This window comes from Jaminaea rosea (genome assembly GCF_003144245.1).
Source record: "Jaminaea rosea strain MCA 5214 unplaced genomic scaffold BDZ90scaffold_5, whole genome shotgun sequence".
Taxonomy (NCBI): domain Eukaryota; kingdom Fungi; phylum Basidiomycota; class Exobasidiomycetes; order Microstromatales; genus Jaminaea; species Jaminaea rosea.
Genome location: NW_020289979.1, coordinates 420,465 through 437,477, shown reverse-complemented (window position 1 = coordinate 437,477; position 17,013 = coordinate 420,465). Strand labels below are relative to the sequence as shown.

General features: G+C 59.1%; 6 protein-coding genes across 6 annotated transcripts; 3 read left to right on the top strand and 3 right to left on the bottom strand.

The window, feature by feature from the left end:
- Window positions 1-575: 575 nt before the first annotated feature.
- Window positions 576-5,373, bottom strand: BDZ90DRAFT_231808 (hypothetical protein). The gene is made up of 2 exons (XM_025506009.1): window positions 4,801-5,373; window positions 576-4,731 (listed from the first exon to the last, which is right to left on the bottom strand). The coding sequence occupies exons 1-2, from the start codon at window positions 5,340-5,342 to the stop codon at window positions 645-647; spliced, it is 4,629 nt and encodes a 1,542-aa protein (XP_025362655.1). The 5' UTR covers window positions 5,343-5,373; the 3' UTR covers window positions 576-644.
- A 221-nt stretch (window positions 5,374-5,594) lies between these two features.
- Window positions 5,595-7,324, top strand: BDZ90DRAFT_231807 (hypothetical protein). Its single transcript, XM_025506008.1, has 3 exons — window positions 5,595-6,057; window positions 6,150-6,509; window positions 6,608-7,324. The coding sequence occupies exons 1-3, from the start codon at window positions 5,657-5,659 to the stop codon at window positions 7,230-7,232; spliced, it is 1,386 nt and encodes a 461-aa protein (XP_025362654.1). The 5' UTR covers window positions 5,595-5,656; the 3' UTR covers window positions 7,233-7,324.
- Window positions 7,313-8,266, bottom strand: BDZ90DRAFT_259870 (hypothetical protein; the record flags this gene model as incomplete). Its single annotated transcript, XM_025508198.1, has 1 exon — window positions 7,313-8,266. The coding sequence occupies one exon, from the start codon at window positions 8,264-8,266 to the stop codon at window positions 7,313-7,315; it is 954 nt and encodes a 317-aa protein (XP_025362653.1).
- A 763-nt stretch (window positions 8,267-9,029) lies between these two features.
- On the top strand, window positions 9,030-10,909 carry BDZ90DRAFT_274406 (DUF254-domain-containing protein; the record flags this gene model as incomplete). Its single annotated transcript, XM_025508837.1, has 2 exons — window positions 9,030-10,814; window positions 10,901-10,909. 2 exons carry the CDS (start codon window positions 9,030-9,032, stop codon window positions 10,907-10,909), a joined length of 1,794 nt encoding a protein of 597 aa, XP_025362652.1.
- Window positions 10,910-11,989: 1,080 nt separating this feature from the next.
- On the bottom strand, window positions 11,990-15,238 carry BDZ90DRAFT_231806 (mitochondrial carrier). Its single transcript, XM_025506007.1, has 2 exons — window positions 13,942-15,238; window positions 11,990-13,862 (listed from the first exon to the last, which is right to left on the bottom strand). Exons 1-2 carry the CDS (start codon window positions 15,152-15,154, stop codon window positions 12,160-12,162), a joined length of 2,916 nt encoding a protein of 971 aa, XP_025362651.1. The 5' UTR covers window positions 15,155-15,238; the 3' UTR covers window positions 11,990-12,159.
- Window positions 15,239-15,423: 185 nt separating this feature from the next.
- Window positions 15,424-17,013, top strand: BDZ90DRAFT_231805 (hypothetical protein). Its single transcript, XM_025506006.1, has one exon. It carries the CDS (start codon window positions 15,491-15,493, stop codon window positions 16,892-16,894), a length of 1,404 nt encoding a protein of 467 aa, XP_025362650.1. The 5' UTR covers window positions 15,424-15,490; the 3' UTR covers window positions 16,895-17,013.

Genomic DNA, 17,013 nt, shown 5'->3' with positions numbered 1-17,013 from the left:
ACGAGAGGAAAAGAAAAGATGGTCAGCGAGCCTGTTTCATGTTTGGACTCGCACGCAAACTCCTCGTCATGCCCACAAGATGTAAAGATGGGCTACAGTATGCATCCTCGGGTCAAGCAGACTGAGCGGATCCTTACGATCGGCGCTTCCCTGCAGGAAGACTTGAAACCCTCCCTTGGTGTTCCAAAGATCCTCGAGAGCAGGCAGGAGCACATCGATCGTCTCATGACGAGGGTCGGCACTCGAGCTTGCTTGCACGGAGAGCTGGACGATGTCGTCCATCGTCTGGAGGGTCGGCATCGCAGGACGAGAGGAGGAGGAGGAGGAAGACTCTCCAGCCCCGTCGTTGCCACCGCTGGCTGGAGCGACGCTCGAGGGGTTCATTGCGGCCGCAACAGAGCAATCAGCTTTGGATGCGCTCAGCAAGAGGTGGGGGAATCGTTGCAAAGGGTCAATCGGACCAGCCAATCCCGAGTCCGCCTCGTCAGCTCGAGCGACATCGTCAGGCGCTCGGGCCACATCGCATTGCACCACGTGGTCGATGGCTACATCGCGCCTGTCTCCTGCGCAGGCAATGATGGTGACAAAGGATGCATGATTTCTCTCGACAGACACAGATGCGAAGGCTCAAGCTCGGACCATGTCTAGCAGACCCTTGCCAATCCATCCAACAATCTCTCCACCTCGTCCGCCTCAGCCCCAACCTTGCCTATACCATTCCCTTCCTCACCCTGGAGTACCCTCCTCCTGCCCTCATTGCCCAGCTCTGCTCCAACGTAACGCAGAAGCAGGTCTCCGTCCAGGAAGCCCGCCGGTGCGCTCGTACGATGATCTGTGCGAAGCGTGCGCCACTCCTCGTAGGGGATACCGCCCAAAGGGAGGGGAAGTACGCTGCGAAGGTTGCGCTCTACTTCTGTCAGAGTCTTGCCCACTGCGGGAGAAGGGACAGAGGAGATGATGCCTATGGCACCGGCACTAGTCGCGAAGATGAGGCGGGGATTGATGGGCGCTGGCAAGGCAGCTCCGCCTTCGTCTGATGCTGGAGCGCCGGCGGAGGAGGAGGAGGAGGCAGCGGCGGGCACAACCAGTGCTCCCTCCCTAAAGCGATTGATCATATCACCGTAGTGCCACCCACCCCTCCTCTCCATGACATGGCTCCAATCCCCCTCCTCGTCTACCAAATTAGGCAGAGGCGCCTGATTGGAGCTCGCGAGGCGCGCACTCGAGTCACCACGCTCAGCCCTCTCCCGTCGTTTCTCGGCCTCGCGCTCGATCCTTCTCTTCGTCTCGGCAGAAAGCTTGGCCCGTTGCGATGTAAAGAGGTTGAAGCTGATGTCCGCTCCAATGAAGGTCTGGGTTGCAGAATCGAGGGAGGAGGCGGCCGTGGTCCAGAAGGGATCACAGTCACGCGCCACCTCTGTCAGGCGGCCCGTAGCGCGGCGCTTGCTCGTGCCGGTAGAGGAAGCGGAGGAGCCTGCATCGACCTGCAACACGCAGAGGGAGCGCAACCCGTCGCCGACGACAATACGGTCCGGCTGGTCCCGAATCGGGGAGAGGGTACAGGCTACAAATGCGCAACCCCACTTGGAGAGCGGACGGAAGAGGCGCTCCGTGTACTCCTGCGCGTAGTCGTCCTCTTCATTGTCCGGCGCAGGGTCGATGAAGCCAAAGGTGACCACCTCCGAGTTGACGGCAACAACCAGCTTGCCGGCCGCGGACGCCAGCGCGTACACATTGCCATTGACGTTGTGCTCGAAACCCTTGCGCAGAACTGGAGCTTTGCCGCCGGAGCCGCGATCCAGTGTGAAACCGAGCACACGCCCATCGGTCGTCTCAGTCTCGTCCGGCTTGACGAAGCCCGTCCCCACGACGATGTACTCTTGGTCATCCAGCACAATAGATGAGACACAGTTGGCGCGCTCTTGCGGGTAAAGGGCATGTTCCGCGACACAATCGAGCTCGACGGCACCGTAGACAAGGAGCTTAGAGGCACGTTGCTCACGAGTGGCAGAGCCTTCCGGTTTGTAGGGGGTTGTCGTGACGGCAAAGTACTGTGCAACACCGCGCTCATCCAGTTGAACGCCAGCGACTCCATTGGGATTGTCAAGGCCGAGCTGTACCTTGCTGATATCCAGCTGGTCGATCTCGCTGACCGAGCTGATTTGCAGGCCAGTAGGCAGGGAGAGCACCAGAGCGGCTGCCTCTGCGTTTGCTCGACTAGCATTCAGCGGTGCAGCTGCGAGAACATTCGGATATGCAAGCGCCGACATGGACATCCTTCCGCCCTCCCCGGCCCAGAGGACAGTCGAAGACTCGCCATTCGTCGCCAACACGGCGTCCTTGCCCAGTGTCGTCTGGAAGGGAGTGAGGTAGAGAGGGCGTCGCCCCAGTGCGGAGGTCTTGCGGTCGAAGAGGCCGATGGTCTTAGAGAAGGAGTCGGGCGTGGGGAGAGACATGATGTAGGAGAGGACGGCGCCAGTCGAGAGGCCGATGAGAAGATGAAGTGGGGCTGTGGATGCCGTCGACTCGTCACTGGAGGCAAAGCGGTGTATGAGACAGCTACGAGGCAGAGCTCCCAGTCCCGACTCGCTATTCATGCTGCTTGGCGTCACGTCCTGGAAGTTGGGCAGAGAGAAGAGACGCACGGTGTTCGTGTTCCATTGCCCGATGGCAGCGAGGCCGTGGACCATGTGAAGGCACGAGACCTCGTTTGGCAGGGTTAGCGAGCCGACGACTTGGACTGCTCCGCCTTCGACGGTGAGCAGTACGACACGCCCGCCGTTGAGTCCGACGAGGACACCGTCTCGCTCGACGCTTACGGCCAGGATGGCAGCGGAGCCAGCGTCCGTCGTCGCTGACGGGTCCCACTCCGTCACCTGCTGCCCAGATGCGGCATCAATGACAGCCAGGCGTTTGTCAGAGACGTGAATCCATCTGTCGCCTCCGCTCAGTGCGTATGCGCCAACCGTGCGACTCTGTGCCAAGCTGCCGTCCCCGATTTTGTCCGTCACATCCTCAACGCCACTTCCACCCATTGCAAGCACCCCTGTATGTTCGGCAAAACCGCAGACGAGCGCAAAGCTTCCATCAGCGAGAGGAGCAGCCCACACGCGCCTGGCGTCGGGCACATCGAGTGAGCCAACTTCATTTAGCGTGACGCCATTCTTGACGATTGCGAGCGCACCGTCCGGCCCAGTGCCACAGGCTGCAACAATGCGACCTTGCGCTCCTCCTCCAGCACCGGCGTCGAGGGCATTGCCGTCGATGATAAAGTCGAGAATGGGCGCCAGAGACGTGAAGGTGCGCACAGTTTGGATCGTGTGAGGGGACAGGGGGAGGTCCGGCGAAGACGCGGCTCGGCTGGAAGCGGCGGCAGCAGCGCTAGCTGATCCGAGGGAGGTATTGGCGGCGCCCGATGCCTTGCGACGCGGTGTTGCGACAGGAGATGTTGGCAGGGGGATCATCTCGACATCAGCTCCTGCTGACTCGGTCTCGTCGGACGTTGGAGCTGCGAGCTGGACCACAACGGAGTCACCGCTGGCGCTTGCGACGTGGATGATGCCTTCTCCGAGATAGGCAAGCGAGTTGGGACCCTGAGGCCTAGGAATATCGCCAACACGAGTGACGCGCATGTTGCTGGGCGACCAGGGCTTGCTGGTAGAGTCGCGGGCGAGACTGACCTCGAGATTGTTGAGATGTCCCGCCGATGTGCCGAAGATGACGTTGATAGAGGCGCCCATGCCAGCCTCGTCGACTTGAAGCGCGCTGGAAGCAGCTGGCTCTTGGACGATAGCGGCTGCTGCTACCTGAACAGGTCGTGGCAGGCTAAGTCGCAGAATCTTCAGCCCGGAGAAGCCAGACTTGGCCGACTTGGACGGGGCAGCATCGTCGACGTCCATGCTCGAGGGATCTTCTTGACTGGCGCCAGAAGTCTTGGTTGAGCCGCGACGGCGCTTGCCGTATTCGTTGGCGGTGGAAGTGGGCGAGGTGGCGAGCATCGATGCGTCTGTCGATCCTGCTCCGTTGTCTGCCTGCTTCCCGCTCGAGATAGAAGCCTTGCGAGACGATGCGGACGCTGCTGAAGCCCCTGCTGCCGCTGTGCTCATCGAGCCTTTGCGTCTTTTACCCGATGAGACGGGTGACTTGGACGATGTAACACGGTTGGCTTCTTCGTCGTCGTCATCGTCGTCCAAGGACGGTGGAGGCGAGACGATCAGCACACTCGTCTCGCTCCAGACGAGTACGTAGCTCCCAGCTTCTTTCGGCAAGGCGGTGATGAGATGGGCGCCAAGCGCATCAGCGTACGGCAGAGTAACGTGGGCTCGGGTGAGTTTTGACTTGGCGAGAGACTGCTCGCGGGCTTTGGCCTGCTCGACGGTCAAGGTGCGACCCATTGCTTGTGGTCCACCTTTGCCTGAGCGAGAGGAGCTTTGAGGCTGCTGCTGCTGCTGCTGCTGCTGAGATGACGATGATCGCCTACGAGGCGAGGTGGTGGACGACTCGCCCGTTGCCTCCTCAACCATTGGTGGCACCTTGCGCTCTGGTCCCCAAGGAAGCGGGATGAGCTGCTGCTGCTTTTGATCGACGGCGTGGAAGGACAAGACAGGGAGGCATTGAGTTCCCAAGCCTGGAAGTCGCGAGGGTGTAGAGTTGATGGACAAGAGGGCTATTCCGAGGCGATCGTCATCCAAAGACAAGGGGGTCGCAGACAGGAGTGTGGGGTGAGGCAGTCTGGCGTAGAGCGCAATAGCGAGTCAGCACGTGTTCAAATCATCTTCAGGCTTCAGGACGCATAATCACCTTGTCGTGAAAGTGTTGAGCGCCATCTGCGAGGATGCTGCCTTCGACTTAGCCTTTCCTACCGGGAGCACTTTGAGGACGCCCGAGTGGACATGCGTCACAATCACTTCATCATTGGGCGCAGAGATGGTCCAAACCCCCAAGCCGAGCTCTGCAGGCGGGCGAGTCATCTCATCGAGGAGGATGGAGCGGTCACAAACGATGTTGAAGCGGGGCGTTGACGACGATGATGATGATGAGGCCGCCTGCTCAGCGGCATCTCCCGCTTGGAGGACGATGAGTCTGGGATTGTGATGATCTGTCAGTACAGCAAGGCGGGTGCCATTGCTGAAAGGCGAAATCTGGAGTACTCGAGCATTGAAGTTGGCCTGAGCGACCTTGGCCAGTAGAGGTGCTTCATCCTCTCCACCGGGAGAAGGGAGTGCTAGAAATTCGAGCGTGGAGTGCTTGACGATGCAGAGAGTTGGCAGCGGCAGAAAGCTGGGCAACGACAGCGACCCTAGCTGAGCCGAAGGTTGATGAAGGTGTGTGATGACCTGCATCGCGGCGAGGGCTCGAGGGATGGCGACGATGAGAAGGAGGAGAAGCACAAGACGACATCGTCAGCCGCCGCCGCCAGTCGACCCTCCGTCTCCCGCTGCGTCTCTGCCGCCTCTCCGGACGCGGCCATCTGAGCCACGCGTTCGATCATTTGTGGCCCGTGCAGCAATTGTCTCGCTCAGGCTGACATGACTGCGAAGCTTCGTCATCAAGGGCGGGAGCAGAGCAGCAAAAGGGTCCACCTTCGCGTCGCCCTTCGCGCGTCTTTCGCGTCTCTCTCTCTCTTCTTCCTCAACTTACTTTGATCACTTTCATCATGGCAAACACACGTAGCTCAAAGAATGGCACCAGCGAGAAGCAGACCAAGCTGGAAGTCGACGCCGGCTCGCAAGGGGAGGGCAAGGTGACCGCGAAGAGGAAGCAGGACGACAGCAAGAAGGAAGAACAAGGCAGCCAAGTGGAGGAGGACGACGCGAAGGAGCAGCCTCCTGCTAAGGCGGCTAAGCAGGATGACAGCGAGGACAAGAAGAATGGGGGCGATGAGAACGAGCAGGCGGCGAAAGATGACAAGCCCAAGAACGGCACTCAAGAAACAAAGTCAGACTCGAAGCCGGCCCCTCCTTCTTCGCAAGCAGAAAAGAAGGCCGCCGGCGAGGATACTGGCCCTGTAGGCTCCAACCAGGACGACATCAAGTGGAACGTCCTCGAGCGCGGGCAGTGAGTCCTACGGGTCTATGAATCCTTTCACGCATTGAATCTTCTCTGACCTGGCTCTCCCCCCTCCCCCCCTCCGGCCTCCCGTCGCGCAGCATCTATTTCTTCTACCGTCCCAAAGTCCAACCAGCCCCAAAAGACGGCAAGGAGGACACCTCAAATCCTTCGGTCCAATCGATTGACGATGCTCAGAACTTCCACCTGCTCCTCCTCCCCCGCAGCTCCTCGAGCTCTACCGCGCCCGCCAAGCCCGAGTCGCAGCGACCGAGCGACGTAGAGAACAAGTCGGAGCAGACGGGGGAGAAGGCCAAACAGGGTGGTGTTGGTGCGCGCATGATTCGACTGGGCAAAAAGAGAATGCCAGAGCCTAAAGCTGCGATCGAACGCGGAGACCAGCCAGGAGGCATTGGAGGCGATGCGGCTGAGACGATCTGGTCAGTCATTTCGGACGTAGCGTGAGTACAAGCTTACATTGGTCGACGGTACGGGTACATGAACAAGACGAGATTCAAGAGACTGAACAGATAAGGACCTTTCCACTTTTCCGCCTCAGCCCAAGCTTTGACTCTCTCAAAGATTCTCTGGCCTCGCGCCGCTACACGACGAAAACAGCAGGGGAGCGTCTAGTCGGAGGCGCCCGCCCTGTCGGGCGAGGGTGGTACATCCTCACCCTCTCTGAGACCGAGCCACCTTCGTCGCGTGAGGTGCGCCTCTCCTACGTCCTCTCTCACCCACACGACGAGGCCGGCTTTGGCGATGTCCAGAAGGAGTTTGGCCTGAACAAGGAGAGTAGCGTGAGACTGCAGATGCGCAACCCTACGCTTCCCTCTACCGGGGCTGGAGCCCCGCCTGCTGGTCTCGAGCCTTCCGAGAGGGTGCAGATGAGCGATGAAGAGATCCAGAAAACCTTCGGAGGGGAGGCTGATGCTGAAGGAACACGCTACGCGCGTCCAGAGAACATCGAGCTGCTAGACCGGGCTGGTGTGGAGTTGTTGATGATCAAGAAGCAGGAGCAGGAGAAGGAGGGAGACTTAGGAATGGGCGAGACGCACAAGGTCGCGCTGGAGAAGCTGGCAAAGGATGATGCGGGCAGGTTGTCCAATGAGGATGTGCTGAAGGAGGTGAGGTTGAGCAGTGCGGAGAACCCGCCTGATGCCTTGGATGGAGAGTGGATCTGAGCCATGAGGATCAAGAGCTTGTGACAAAGATGCTGAAATTGAAGCTTGGAAAGTGAAGATGGTTTACTCGAGGCCGATTACTACGAGAAGGGGAGGCTTTGGCTTGAATTGGGCGCGGGTGCGGAAGTCGCCGAGAAGGCATCGAACGCTGCATTGGCAGCACGTTGAAGATGACTCGCTCCATCTGTCCTCTGGTGATTTGGAGGAGGAGGTTGAACAAGGCCAGCTGGGAAGAAAACTTGGGTAGACAAGTCGGGCAGATGTTGCTGACGCCGGCCAGGATCCTTGGCGCGGGCATCGCTCGTGGCACTGACACCAGCGCCCAGCGACGCTGCTGCAGTCGCTGCTTCCTCCTGCTCAGCCGCAGCCGCCACCGCAGCCGCAGCGACCGTCTTTGCCTGTGCACTAGCTGCCTTGTCCGCCTTGGCTCTCGCGCGTTTCTCCTTCTCGATGACCCTCTTGCTCATGGAGGGTTGCCCCTTCTTGGCCCTGACGAAGGACCTGGTAGCCAGACCCAAGTGCTTCCTGGTCCTGGATAAAGTCGACTTGTCGATGGTGCCGTAACCCTGTGCGTGCATACTGTCCTGCATATCTTGCAGTGGCATGTTCTTGTCTTGCTGACATATGGTGCGCAACGCATCCAATGCTTTAGAACTGAGCTTGCGTGGCCTACCTTGCCTGCGGGGCTCCGCGAGGGAGTGGTTGCCTGCTATCCAGAGGGAGCGGAGGTGACGGGCTGTGCGAAGGGACATTGGCCCGCCTTTTGCTACGCCTTTGAGGTCGAGGAGACCATCATCCACTAGGCGCATGAGGAGTCGTTTGCAGTCGAGAGAGATGGGAGGGTAGGCGTGGCGCTTGATGCGACTCTCGCCGTCGTCTGCGTCTGTCGCTTCATCTTGTGTTGCATCCAGGGGCTCACCGTCCTCCACTGCCGCCTCAGATGACGATGACGCCGAGCCAGAACGTCCAGATGAATTCTCGACCGGGTCGACTGATCGTCGCGATGGTCCTGCGACGGCGCCTACGTCTGACATGGTCGCATTGAGGTTGTCAAGGGGAACAAGGGAAGCAAGATGTGAGGGAAGCGGCACTCTGCGCTTCTCGATTCCTTGAAAGTGTTGCTCTCCGTCCGCTCTCAAGTCGAGTTGGGTCTGATCCCTTTCCGCCGGTGCCTGGCTGCGCCCATTGTCATCCTTCTCGACATCACTTGACAAGGGGCCAATGTCAGCGCCAGGCTCGCCGAGATTGCAAGCCTCGACGGGCTCAACATCGTCACCGCATGCTCCGCGCTTCCTCTCGACGCTGTCGCCACAGAAGTCGGCGCTATCGACGACGACGGTTAGCGTTACAGCTGCATCACGAGGACCTCAAGAGCAAAATGACGATGCCATGACTGCGGGCGCAGCTATGTCTCGTTCCTCTTCTGCGGGGACTCACGGCAGTCGAGGCCGTCGCTCTCATTCTTCAGCATCGTCGTCCGCAAACCACGACGAGAGCATGTCCCTAAGCACGAGGATCGGTTCCGCAATGAATGCAAACTTCCCCACGTTGGCATCTCTCGAGACCGCATCGACAACTGTATCAGCATCGGACACACACGCGCAAGGCTCGGTATCAAGAGCAGGCAGCGATCGTGGCGAGGAGCAAATGCCAAATGTGGCCTCTTCAGATACGGTCCATGGTCCAGTGGCGGCTCCTCCCGCAGAGTCAGAGGCAACAGGGTCAGAGGAGCCGTCCTCACCCATTGCTGCCCCTTCTGGCTTCGGAGAATGGACATCACGCGCGGCTACAGGCTCCATGTCTTTCTTCAGACAAGGCGTAGACGCAACTGCCGCCGGGCTGGGCACCGCTTTACGTACCAGCGCTGTTCCCTTTCGCAGCATCAGTGGAGCGTTCGCGGGCGAGAGCGAGGCGCCAAATGCCGGGTCGTCGACATCAGCATCGGGCTCCCCAAAACCAGCATCAAACTCTTCGTCTCGACCGAATGCCTCACGAAGTACCAGTCAGGCTCGTGTGTCCGTCGGCAAAGATGATGACGATGACGATGATGATGCCACGCTGGTACGCTCCGCGGCCGACTCGCTGCGGCTTGGGGCCAAGAATGAAGAGAAGCGCAGACGGCAAGTACAAGAGCAGACTCGTGCGCAGACACAACAGCAGCAGAGGCAGCACCCAAAAGCAACCGCAGCCCCGCCAGATCGAAGTGCCGGCAGCGGAGGTGGAAGCTTCTTCGCCTCTGCAGGCTCCTTCCTCCTTCCATCCAGGAAGCCCTCTCCAACAACATCACGCTCCGCCTCACCGGCGCCGCGCTCTAGCAGCAGTACCAATCAGAAGCAACCTCCAGCTCCCTCAATACCACCGGACATGAATTGCTTCGACTTTCCTGCCGACTGGCCAGACGCGGAGAGATCGCCAGAGGGAGGAGCCTTGCCCTCGAGACGGTATTACGTCCTCACGCAGGCGGGCAAGCCCGTCTTTCTCTCCCATTTGGCGAAACGTCGCCTCGCCCGAGAAGATGCCGCTCGTACACGGCTGCGCCAGGCTCGGGAGACTCAGCGTGAAAGGGATGAGAAGCTGGCTTCTTTAGGTACGAGCACGGCGGACGAGGAGGAGCGCAAACGCTTGACGTCCGAAGGCGAAGAGGCACGCAAAGCGGAGGAGGAAGCGCGCCGCCTCGAGTCACTCGCCTCTGATCAAGACGAAGAGCAGTCAGCAGTCCAAGTCGGCGTGCTTCAAGCTCTGGTGTCCAACTTTGCCTCACACGGCAACGAGACTCTCGAATCCAAGTCAATCGAGATTCTCAAGCTCCCAGCCCGCTCCAGTCGCGTGGTGTACCTGCTTCGCGAGCCTCTCTACCTCGCAGTCACCTCTACCTGGCATGGGGCTGGCTACCTGTACTCAGACTCGGCCACGACCCTAAAGGCACACCTGGAGGTGCTGTATTCGGGTATTGTCTCGCTCATCTCGGAGGCGCAGCTGCATCGCCTCTTTGCTCGGGGGCACAACTTCGACCTCAGGCGGATGTTGGAGGGAACGGATGGTATTGTCGAGAGCCTCGTCGCTAGGATGCAGGCCGACTTCGGCCTCAGCCTCGGTGCTGGAGGTGGTGGGGTCTGCCTTCGGCCGATGAGGGTCGATCTGAAGTTGAGGGAGGACTTGACTGCATGTCTCAGCTTGGAGAGATGGGAGAGACGGCCACTGGGGAAGGCGCTTGCAGCTGCGAGTGCCGCAGAAGGTGATGAGGCGACAAAACGTTCTTCGTCGCCATCGTCTTCTGGGCAGAGCAGATCCTCCTCCAAGCCCCTCGATCCTCAGCAGCTCCTCTCTCAACGAATGCCGGCAAGGCCAAAAGACCTCATCTACGTGCTACTTGTCACGCCAGAGCTGGAGCTCGTCACGCTCGTCAGACCGCGACGTCTTTCCGCCTACCCGCTGGATCTGCACCTCCTCATCAACACCGTTGCAGGCATGAGCCGACGTGGCCAACGGGAAGCAGGAACCGTCAACTGGGTGCCCATCTGCCTGCCTCGCTTTGCCCCGCAGGGAATGGTGCAGGCGCACATTTCCTGGCTTGGCGCCGCGGTGCCGAGCGGCAATGGAGGAGCTCATGATGCGACCCTGTCAACCACACATACACGGACGCCTTCGACCTCATCAACCCTGTCTAGCCGGAGTAATGGTGCAGCACCCTGCGCCCTAGTCATCGTCACCGCAGATCGCGAATCCTTTGAGGAAGTCTCGCGGTACAGGGACTGTATCCTCTCGCTCCTTTCCCTGCCCCTCGCCCCCACCCCTCGGGCACCGACTCCCGTCACTCCGCTCAACCAACTTCTCACCTCCACAAGGAGCACCAACTCTCGTATTATCCCCGATTCCCTACACTTGCCTGGACTTTGGCATTTTGTGCTCAAGAAAAAGGATGACCTGCAGATTGTGTGGAGCGAGTGGCTGCAAGAGGGGTATGCCGGAGAGGAGAGGGAAGCGATATTGGCTAGAGAGCGGGTGAAGAGGGGATATGAGAGAGCCAGGGAGCTGTGTGTACTAAGGGCCAAGTGGGCGCAGGGAGAGAGGAGGAGGAGGAAGAAGAAGAAGGGGAGGGAGGAGAAGGATGGCGGAGAGAAGGAGGAGAAGGAGCAAAGCGCGGTGATACCTGAGCAGGATGGGCAGGCGGACAAACCCAGTGCAAGTGGTGAATCGCCCACAGTCGTCGTGAGCGGCGCAGATAGCGAAGAGACAGCATCAGAAGCCCCGGTGACCGCCGAGGCTGACGAGCAGGATGATCAAGACGGCGATCACGCAGACGAAGGTGAAGATGGAGCTGCTCCTGGCTCTGCGCCGTCGGCACCTACAGACCTCCTCCCACCGCCGCCTCCCGAGGCACTGCGTCCACCCAGCCTCTCTGCCTCCAGCTCGGCGATCACCTCCTCGTCACCTTCCATCTATACGCACTACCTCCGGACATCTCACGAAGCGATCTACGTGGAGTGCCCACCCACCTCCTCTTCCGCCTCCAACAGCTCGGCGGTCCAGTCCCCGTACGAGGTCTACCTAACGCTCAGCCCGCATGTGCCGCCCGCTACGGCCAAGAGGATCGCGAGGGCTGTCCTACTTTGGGGTCTCGGGGATGGGGGAAGCGCCATGATGGACAGGACCCTAGCGACGGAGGGTGGTACCATTCCTCGTGGAGAGAAGTGGCGGCTCTGGCTAGGCAGAGGAGGAAGCGTCATTTAAGATACCATGGTCTCAGACCCAACGCGGACGGAGGCGCATAACGACCGATTGTTCATGATGATAATGAAGACAGATTTGTCTATGCTGCTTGTGTCTTGTTACAGAGAGAATAGAGGGGCACCCCAGCACCGAAAAAAACAACAAAATCGACAGACGCGACAACCTATTGGCCCGTCTGCCCACCGCAACGCCCACTCTACGCAACGCCCAACCTCTTCTTGGAATTCTCATAGCAGACGTACGAAATACTGACCGCGGGCACCACCTTGGCAAGCGTAGGCACCAAACCGCGGTAGAATCCTACGATTCCTTCCTTGACGTACGTCTTCTTGACCGCGTCCATGAATCCGTTGTACACCTGCGGATGCGCAGGCGTCCCCGCAGCCTGGAGGCGCGTACGAATGAGATTGAGCGGATAGACGGTTGAGGCGCCTACAGAGCCGGAGATGGATCCGAATGCGAGTAGGGCGAGCGTCTCTGGCTCATCCTTGTCCATGTAGCTCATGTAGGCTAGCTTGATGCCCTCGAAGGTAGACATGTCGATCGCTGAGTAAGGGAAGACACCGACCAGCCCGGCGGTAAGACCACGATAGTAGACTCGCAAGCCTCCGGCTTGCCACATGTTCTTCGCAGTCGCTGCAAGAAGCTCGTTGCCCACCAGTCTCTGCCCTGTGGTCTTGCTGATCGGAGCATTCTCGCCCTGCGAAGACATGAGGCGAGTCTTTAGCGTCTCGACGGGGTAAATGGCCAGCTGGCTGGTGATACCACCAATTCCTCCGCTGATGAAGCGCGACGTTCCGCTGATGTCACGAGAGTCCGAGACGTTGTCCACGTACTTGGCGAACGCACGTTTCGACGTCTCGTACGAGAGGAACTTGATGGCGCTCTCCGGGAAGATCTTGATGCAATTTAAGCCATTGCCCAGCCAGAAGGCCTTCAGCCCTCCCCCTTCGCGGTAGAGGTTTTGCATCGCTGTTGCCATGACGCCGACTCCCTTGGTGGCAATTCGTCCGGCGTCCTTTGCTGCAGTTGTGGCGCCCTCTTTGCGGACCGTATCCGCTACAGCAGCGGAAGCAGTCTCACTTGAGCGGGAGGCTGTGATGAGGTAGATCTTGAGACGGTCGAAGGGGGCGGTAGCTGTACGGGAAACCGCGCCTGCTATCCCTCCCGCGAGGAGGAACTTGAGCGCGACGTCCAGGTGGATCATATCGTTGTCGTCTTCCTCTTCTTCGTGCTCAGCGGAGTGATCATCATGCATCGTGGCTGAGCTGGATGATGAGGAGTCGCTTGAGGTACTTGAGTTAGCGCCCACGACGTTGGCCGACGCTGATGATGACGCCGCCGACGCCGCCGCCGAGCTCCCGGCCTCGGCGCCGCCCTCTCCTCCTTCACCCTCTACCAATGTCTCCCTAGTCGCCTTCTTTTTCTCATCAATCGCAGCAGAAGCCGGCGCTCCCCCTTTGCGTCTTTTCTCCTCCCCCGCCATACTGACATCACCATCACTCGTGATAGCAGTGGCTCCATGTCGATCTCCACTTCCCCAGTTGCTCCCGAACTCAGAAAAGACTCCGCCAACGCCAAACAGCCCAAAAGCCTTGCGCACCTGGTAGAAGCGGAAGATCTCGTTCACAGAGGGCTTACGCGGTAGCAGAAGGAGGTAGTCCCTGAATTCAGGCCAGGTGACATAGTCTGCCGTTGGCGGGTCGATAGAGTACCAAGTCGTTGTGCCGTGCGCGTGAGGGTCGGAGATGCGCGTCGAGGAAGAGAGGGAAGCAATGAAGTCTTCGAGAGAGGCGGGAGGGAGATCTATGCCTGCCCGATCGAGGGCAAGACGAATCTCTTGGACGTCTAGGCGCATGTCACCATTACGGTCTAGCTCGGTGAAGATTTTGTAGAGTTCTTAAGGGGGAATGGAAGGGAAGATAGATTAGCTCTTGATACGGCTGAGGTTCTGACGTCTCCTTCGTGGCACACACACCTCGTTCTTTCGTCTCGGCATACTTCAGAAAGCCCTCCCACTCAATCATCATCCTCTTGTCGCCCTCCTCTTCCTGATTCGCGGCTTCTTGCCGGGCGGTTGGCGGCGGTGACGGCGATGAAGAAGCCTTGATGCCCGATGCTTGCTCATTGGACTGCTCTTGCTCCTGTTGAAGCCGTTGCCTTTGCCTGTCCCGCGAGCCATGCTTGACGGCGCTCAGTCCCCAGACTCCAGAGCCTGCATATCCGGACTCGCCGTCGTAGTCTGCTGCGAAGGAGAGCTGTTGCTGCGAGGTGGACGGCGAGGAATCTTGGCTTTGTGACGAGGACGACGAGGACGACGATGACGACGAGGATCCCGATACGCTATTCCATATTGAGCTCAGAGTCGATTCCTTCTGTTCCTCTTTACTACTGGTTTCCTCCTCTTTTGAACCGAAGGGCCAAGAGAGGCTCATCCAAGAGCTCGCTCCGGTGTCCGTCCCGTCCTGCATGGCCTTTTCATGCTTTTCTCGCTCTTTGTCGAGCTCCTGCCTGCACTGTCTACATTGGGCGAGTAGCTCATTTGCATAGCCTTGCCTGGGCGGTGAAGGAGTTGGCGGCTCTTCAGACTGGTCCGACAAGGATGAAGAGGAGGAGACTTTGCCCGCCACCGTATCCGCATCGAGCTCCTTCTCTTTTGTGTTCATGGTCTTCTCCCTCTGTTCAGCTTTGACCAAGCTTCCCCGCGCAAGCCGACCTCCAGCGCCATACCGTGCTCGGCCGGCTGTTGCCTGCCACGCCTCCTTTGCACGCCCACCGGCAAGGGCCTCCTGCTGGTCCTTGTCCATCAACACATCAAAGAGCCCCCTCAGCCTGATCAATCTAGCCTGCGGAGGCTCTTGCGCGCGAGATTCTTCGAAGCTCGGTCGTCGTTTGCGATTCGAGGCCGCTGCGGTGGAAGCGGCTGATGGGCCTACGCTGCCCGGCCCTTCTGCGCCCGCGGACGAAGCAGAGCCGTCTCCGTCTTTGATGGGCCGCGACTCGAACCATGAGGTGGTGAAGAAGGAGGTGGATCCCGAGGGTGAGAGGAAAGTATTGTAGAGGGTACGCTTCCTCTTGAAGGTGGACGCGTCCGGCGTGGGCTGTGTATGCGCTTGTTGAGCTTGATCGTCTGGTTCTGCAGCTGCAGCGGCTGATGATGTTGAGGAAGAGGAAGCTGATGATGATGCCATCTTTTCAAGTGAGTGTATGGGTGGTACTCGATGGCCTCTATCGCCGATTCTAGCTCAATGTTCAATGTGGGGAGTTGGTTGAGTTGGCTTGAGAGACTGAGCGGCCTTTGCCTTGGCTCCCTCGTCGTCGAGCCGTTTGCTCCGTTTCGCAGCCCTCGCCAGCAGGCCGGACCGGAGACGACGACCGACGAGCAACTCAGACGCGGAGAAGAAAGGGAGTGGAGAAACGCGGAAGCAGCTCAAAGCAGACACTTTGCTCGGCTTGATTTCGAATCCTACTTGACATCCCTCGACAGCAAGCGCAGCATAGCATACATTCAGCCGTCAGCTATCAGCATGGCCGACGACAATGCTGCAGCAGCCAGTCCTGTCGCGAGTGGCAGTGAAAGCCCTCAAGAACAACAGCAGCAGCAGCAGCAATTCCTCGGTGACGGCACGCCCATCCCCATTGGCATGACCAAGTCCGCATTCAAGAAGCAACGTCGCAAGGAAGCCTGGGAAGCAGGCAAGGCGGACCGCCGTGCTGCTTCCAAGGAGAAGCGCAAAGCTAAAGAGCGCTCGAAAAAGGAGGATCGTGCAGCCATGAGCCCCGAGCAGCGCCAAGCTCTTAGGGAGGCTAGCGCGAAGGAACGACTAGAGCACATCAACGCGAGAAGGCAGAGCAAGGGTCCCTTCGGCGCCAATGTGGTCATCGACTGTGCCTTTGACGAGTTGATGACGGATAAGGAAATCCTCTCAATATGTTCGCAGTTGAGCTTTTGCTACTCATCGCAGAAGCGGTCTCCTGCCCCTTTTGCCAGGCTCATCTTGGCGGGTCCGTCAAAGCAGCCGGCCCTCCCGCTGCTGGAGGGGAATGAGGAGGGCAAGGAGTACACAATTAACCCGACGGCGGTACAGGATGGGTACAAAGCGAGGCTTGATCAGGCTACGAAAGAAGGAAAAAGTATTCCCTTCGCCAAGAGTAGACTGGGTCAAGCGATGGACAATATTGGAGACAAGCAGTGGAGGCGATGGAAGAAGGTTGATATCATTGAGAAGGATGGCTTAGAGGCCCTTTGGCAAGAGAAGTCGGAGCAAAATCAAGAGGATGCTGCGGTTGATGGTCAAGACGAAGCTGCCGCCGCTGTGCACGAGAGAAGGGAAGGTGCAGACGCCGAGGAACGACAAGACGATGACTCCGCAGCGCCCGACTCCGCGTCAACTTCCGCTCCTCGTCTCCCACGACCCCCACCACACGTCTCACGCAGCGACGTCATCTACCTGACGGCGGACACAGGCCACACGATCCACTCCCTCGACCCCACCAAGACCTACGTCATCGGCGGCCTCGTAGACCGAAACAGATACAAGAATCTCTGCCTTCGCAAGGCCGAATCTCTAGGTATCACTGCCGCTCGTCTTCCCATTGATGCAGCCTTTCTGCCGCAGGGCAAGGCAATGAGCAGTAGGAAGGTGCTGACCGTCAATCAGGTACTGGATATTCTGCTTGGTTGGACGGAGCAGAAGCAAGTTAAAACGCCTGAGGGAGAGGAGGAGAAGGAACCGAGTTGGAGTGAGGCTCTTGCGAGGGGTTTGCCAGGGAGGAAGTTTCATGATACGACGGAGGGTGGGAAGAGGAAGGCAGGGGATGAGGGTGGTGAGGGTGAGCACGATGAAGATGAGGAAGAGGAAGAGGACGAGGATGGGAAGGCCAATGAGATCCAGCGGGCCGAGGCTGCGGCCGCAGTGGCCCAAGCGTAGGAAGCGGCAGAATAGAGGAGCGCTCGACCATACACAATGCCACACCTACTTAAGTCATCGTAACCACGCGGCGTCACACAGTCGAGCACCATGCGTTCAGTGAGAATGGAAAGAGGGGT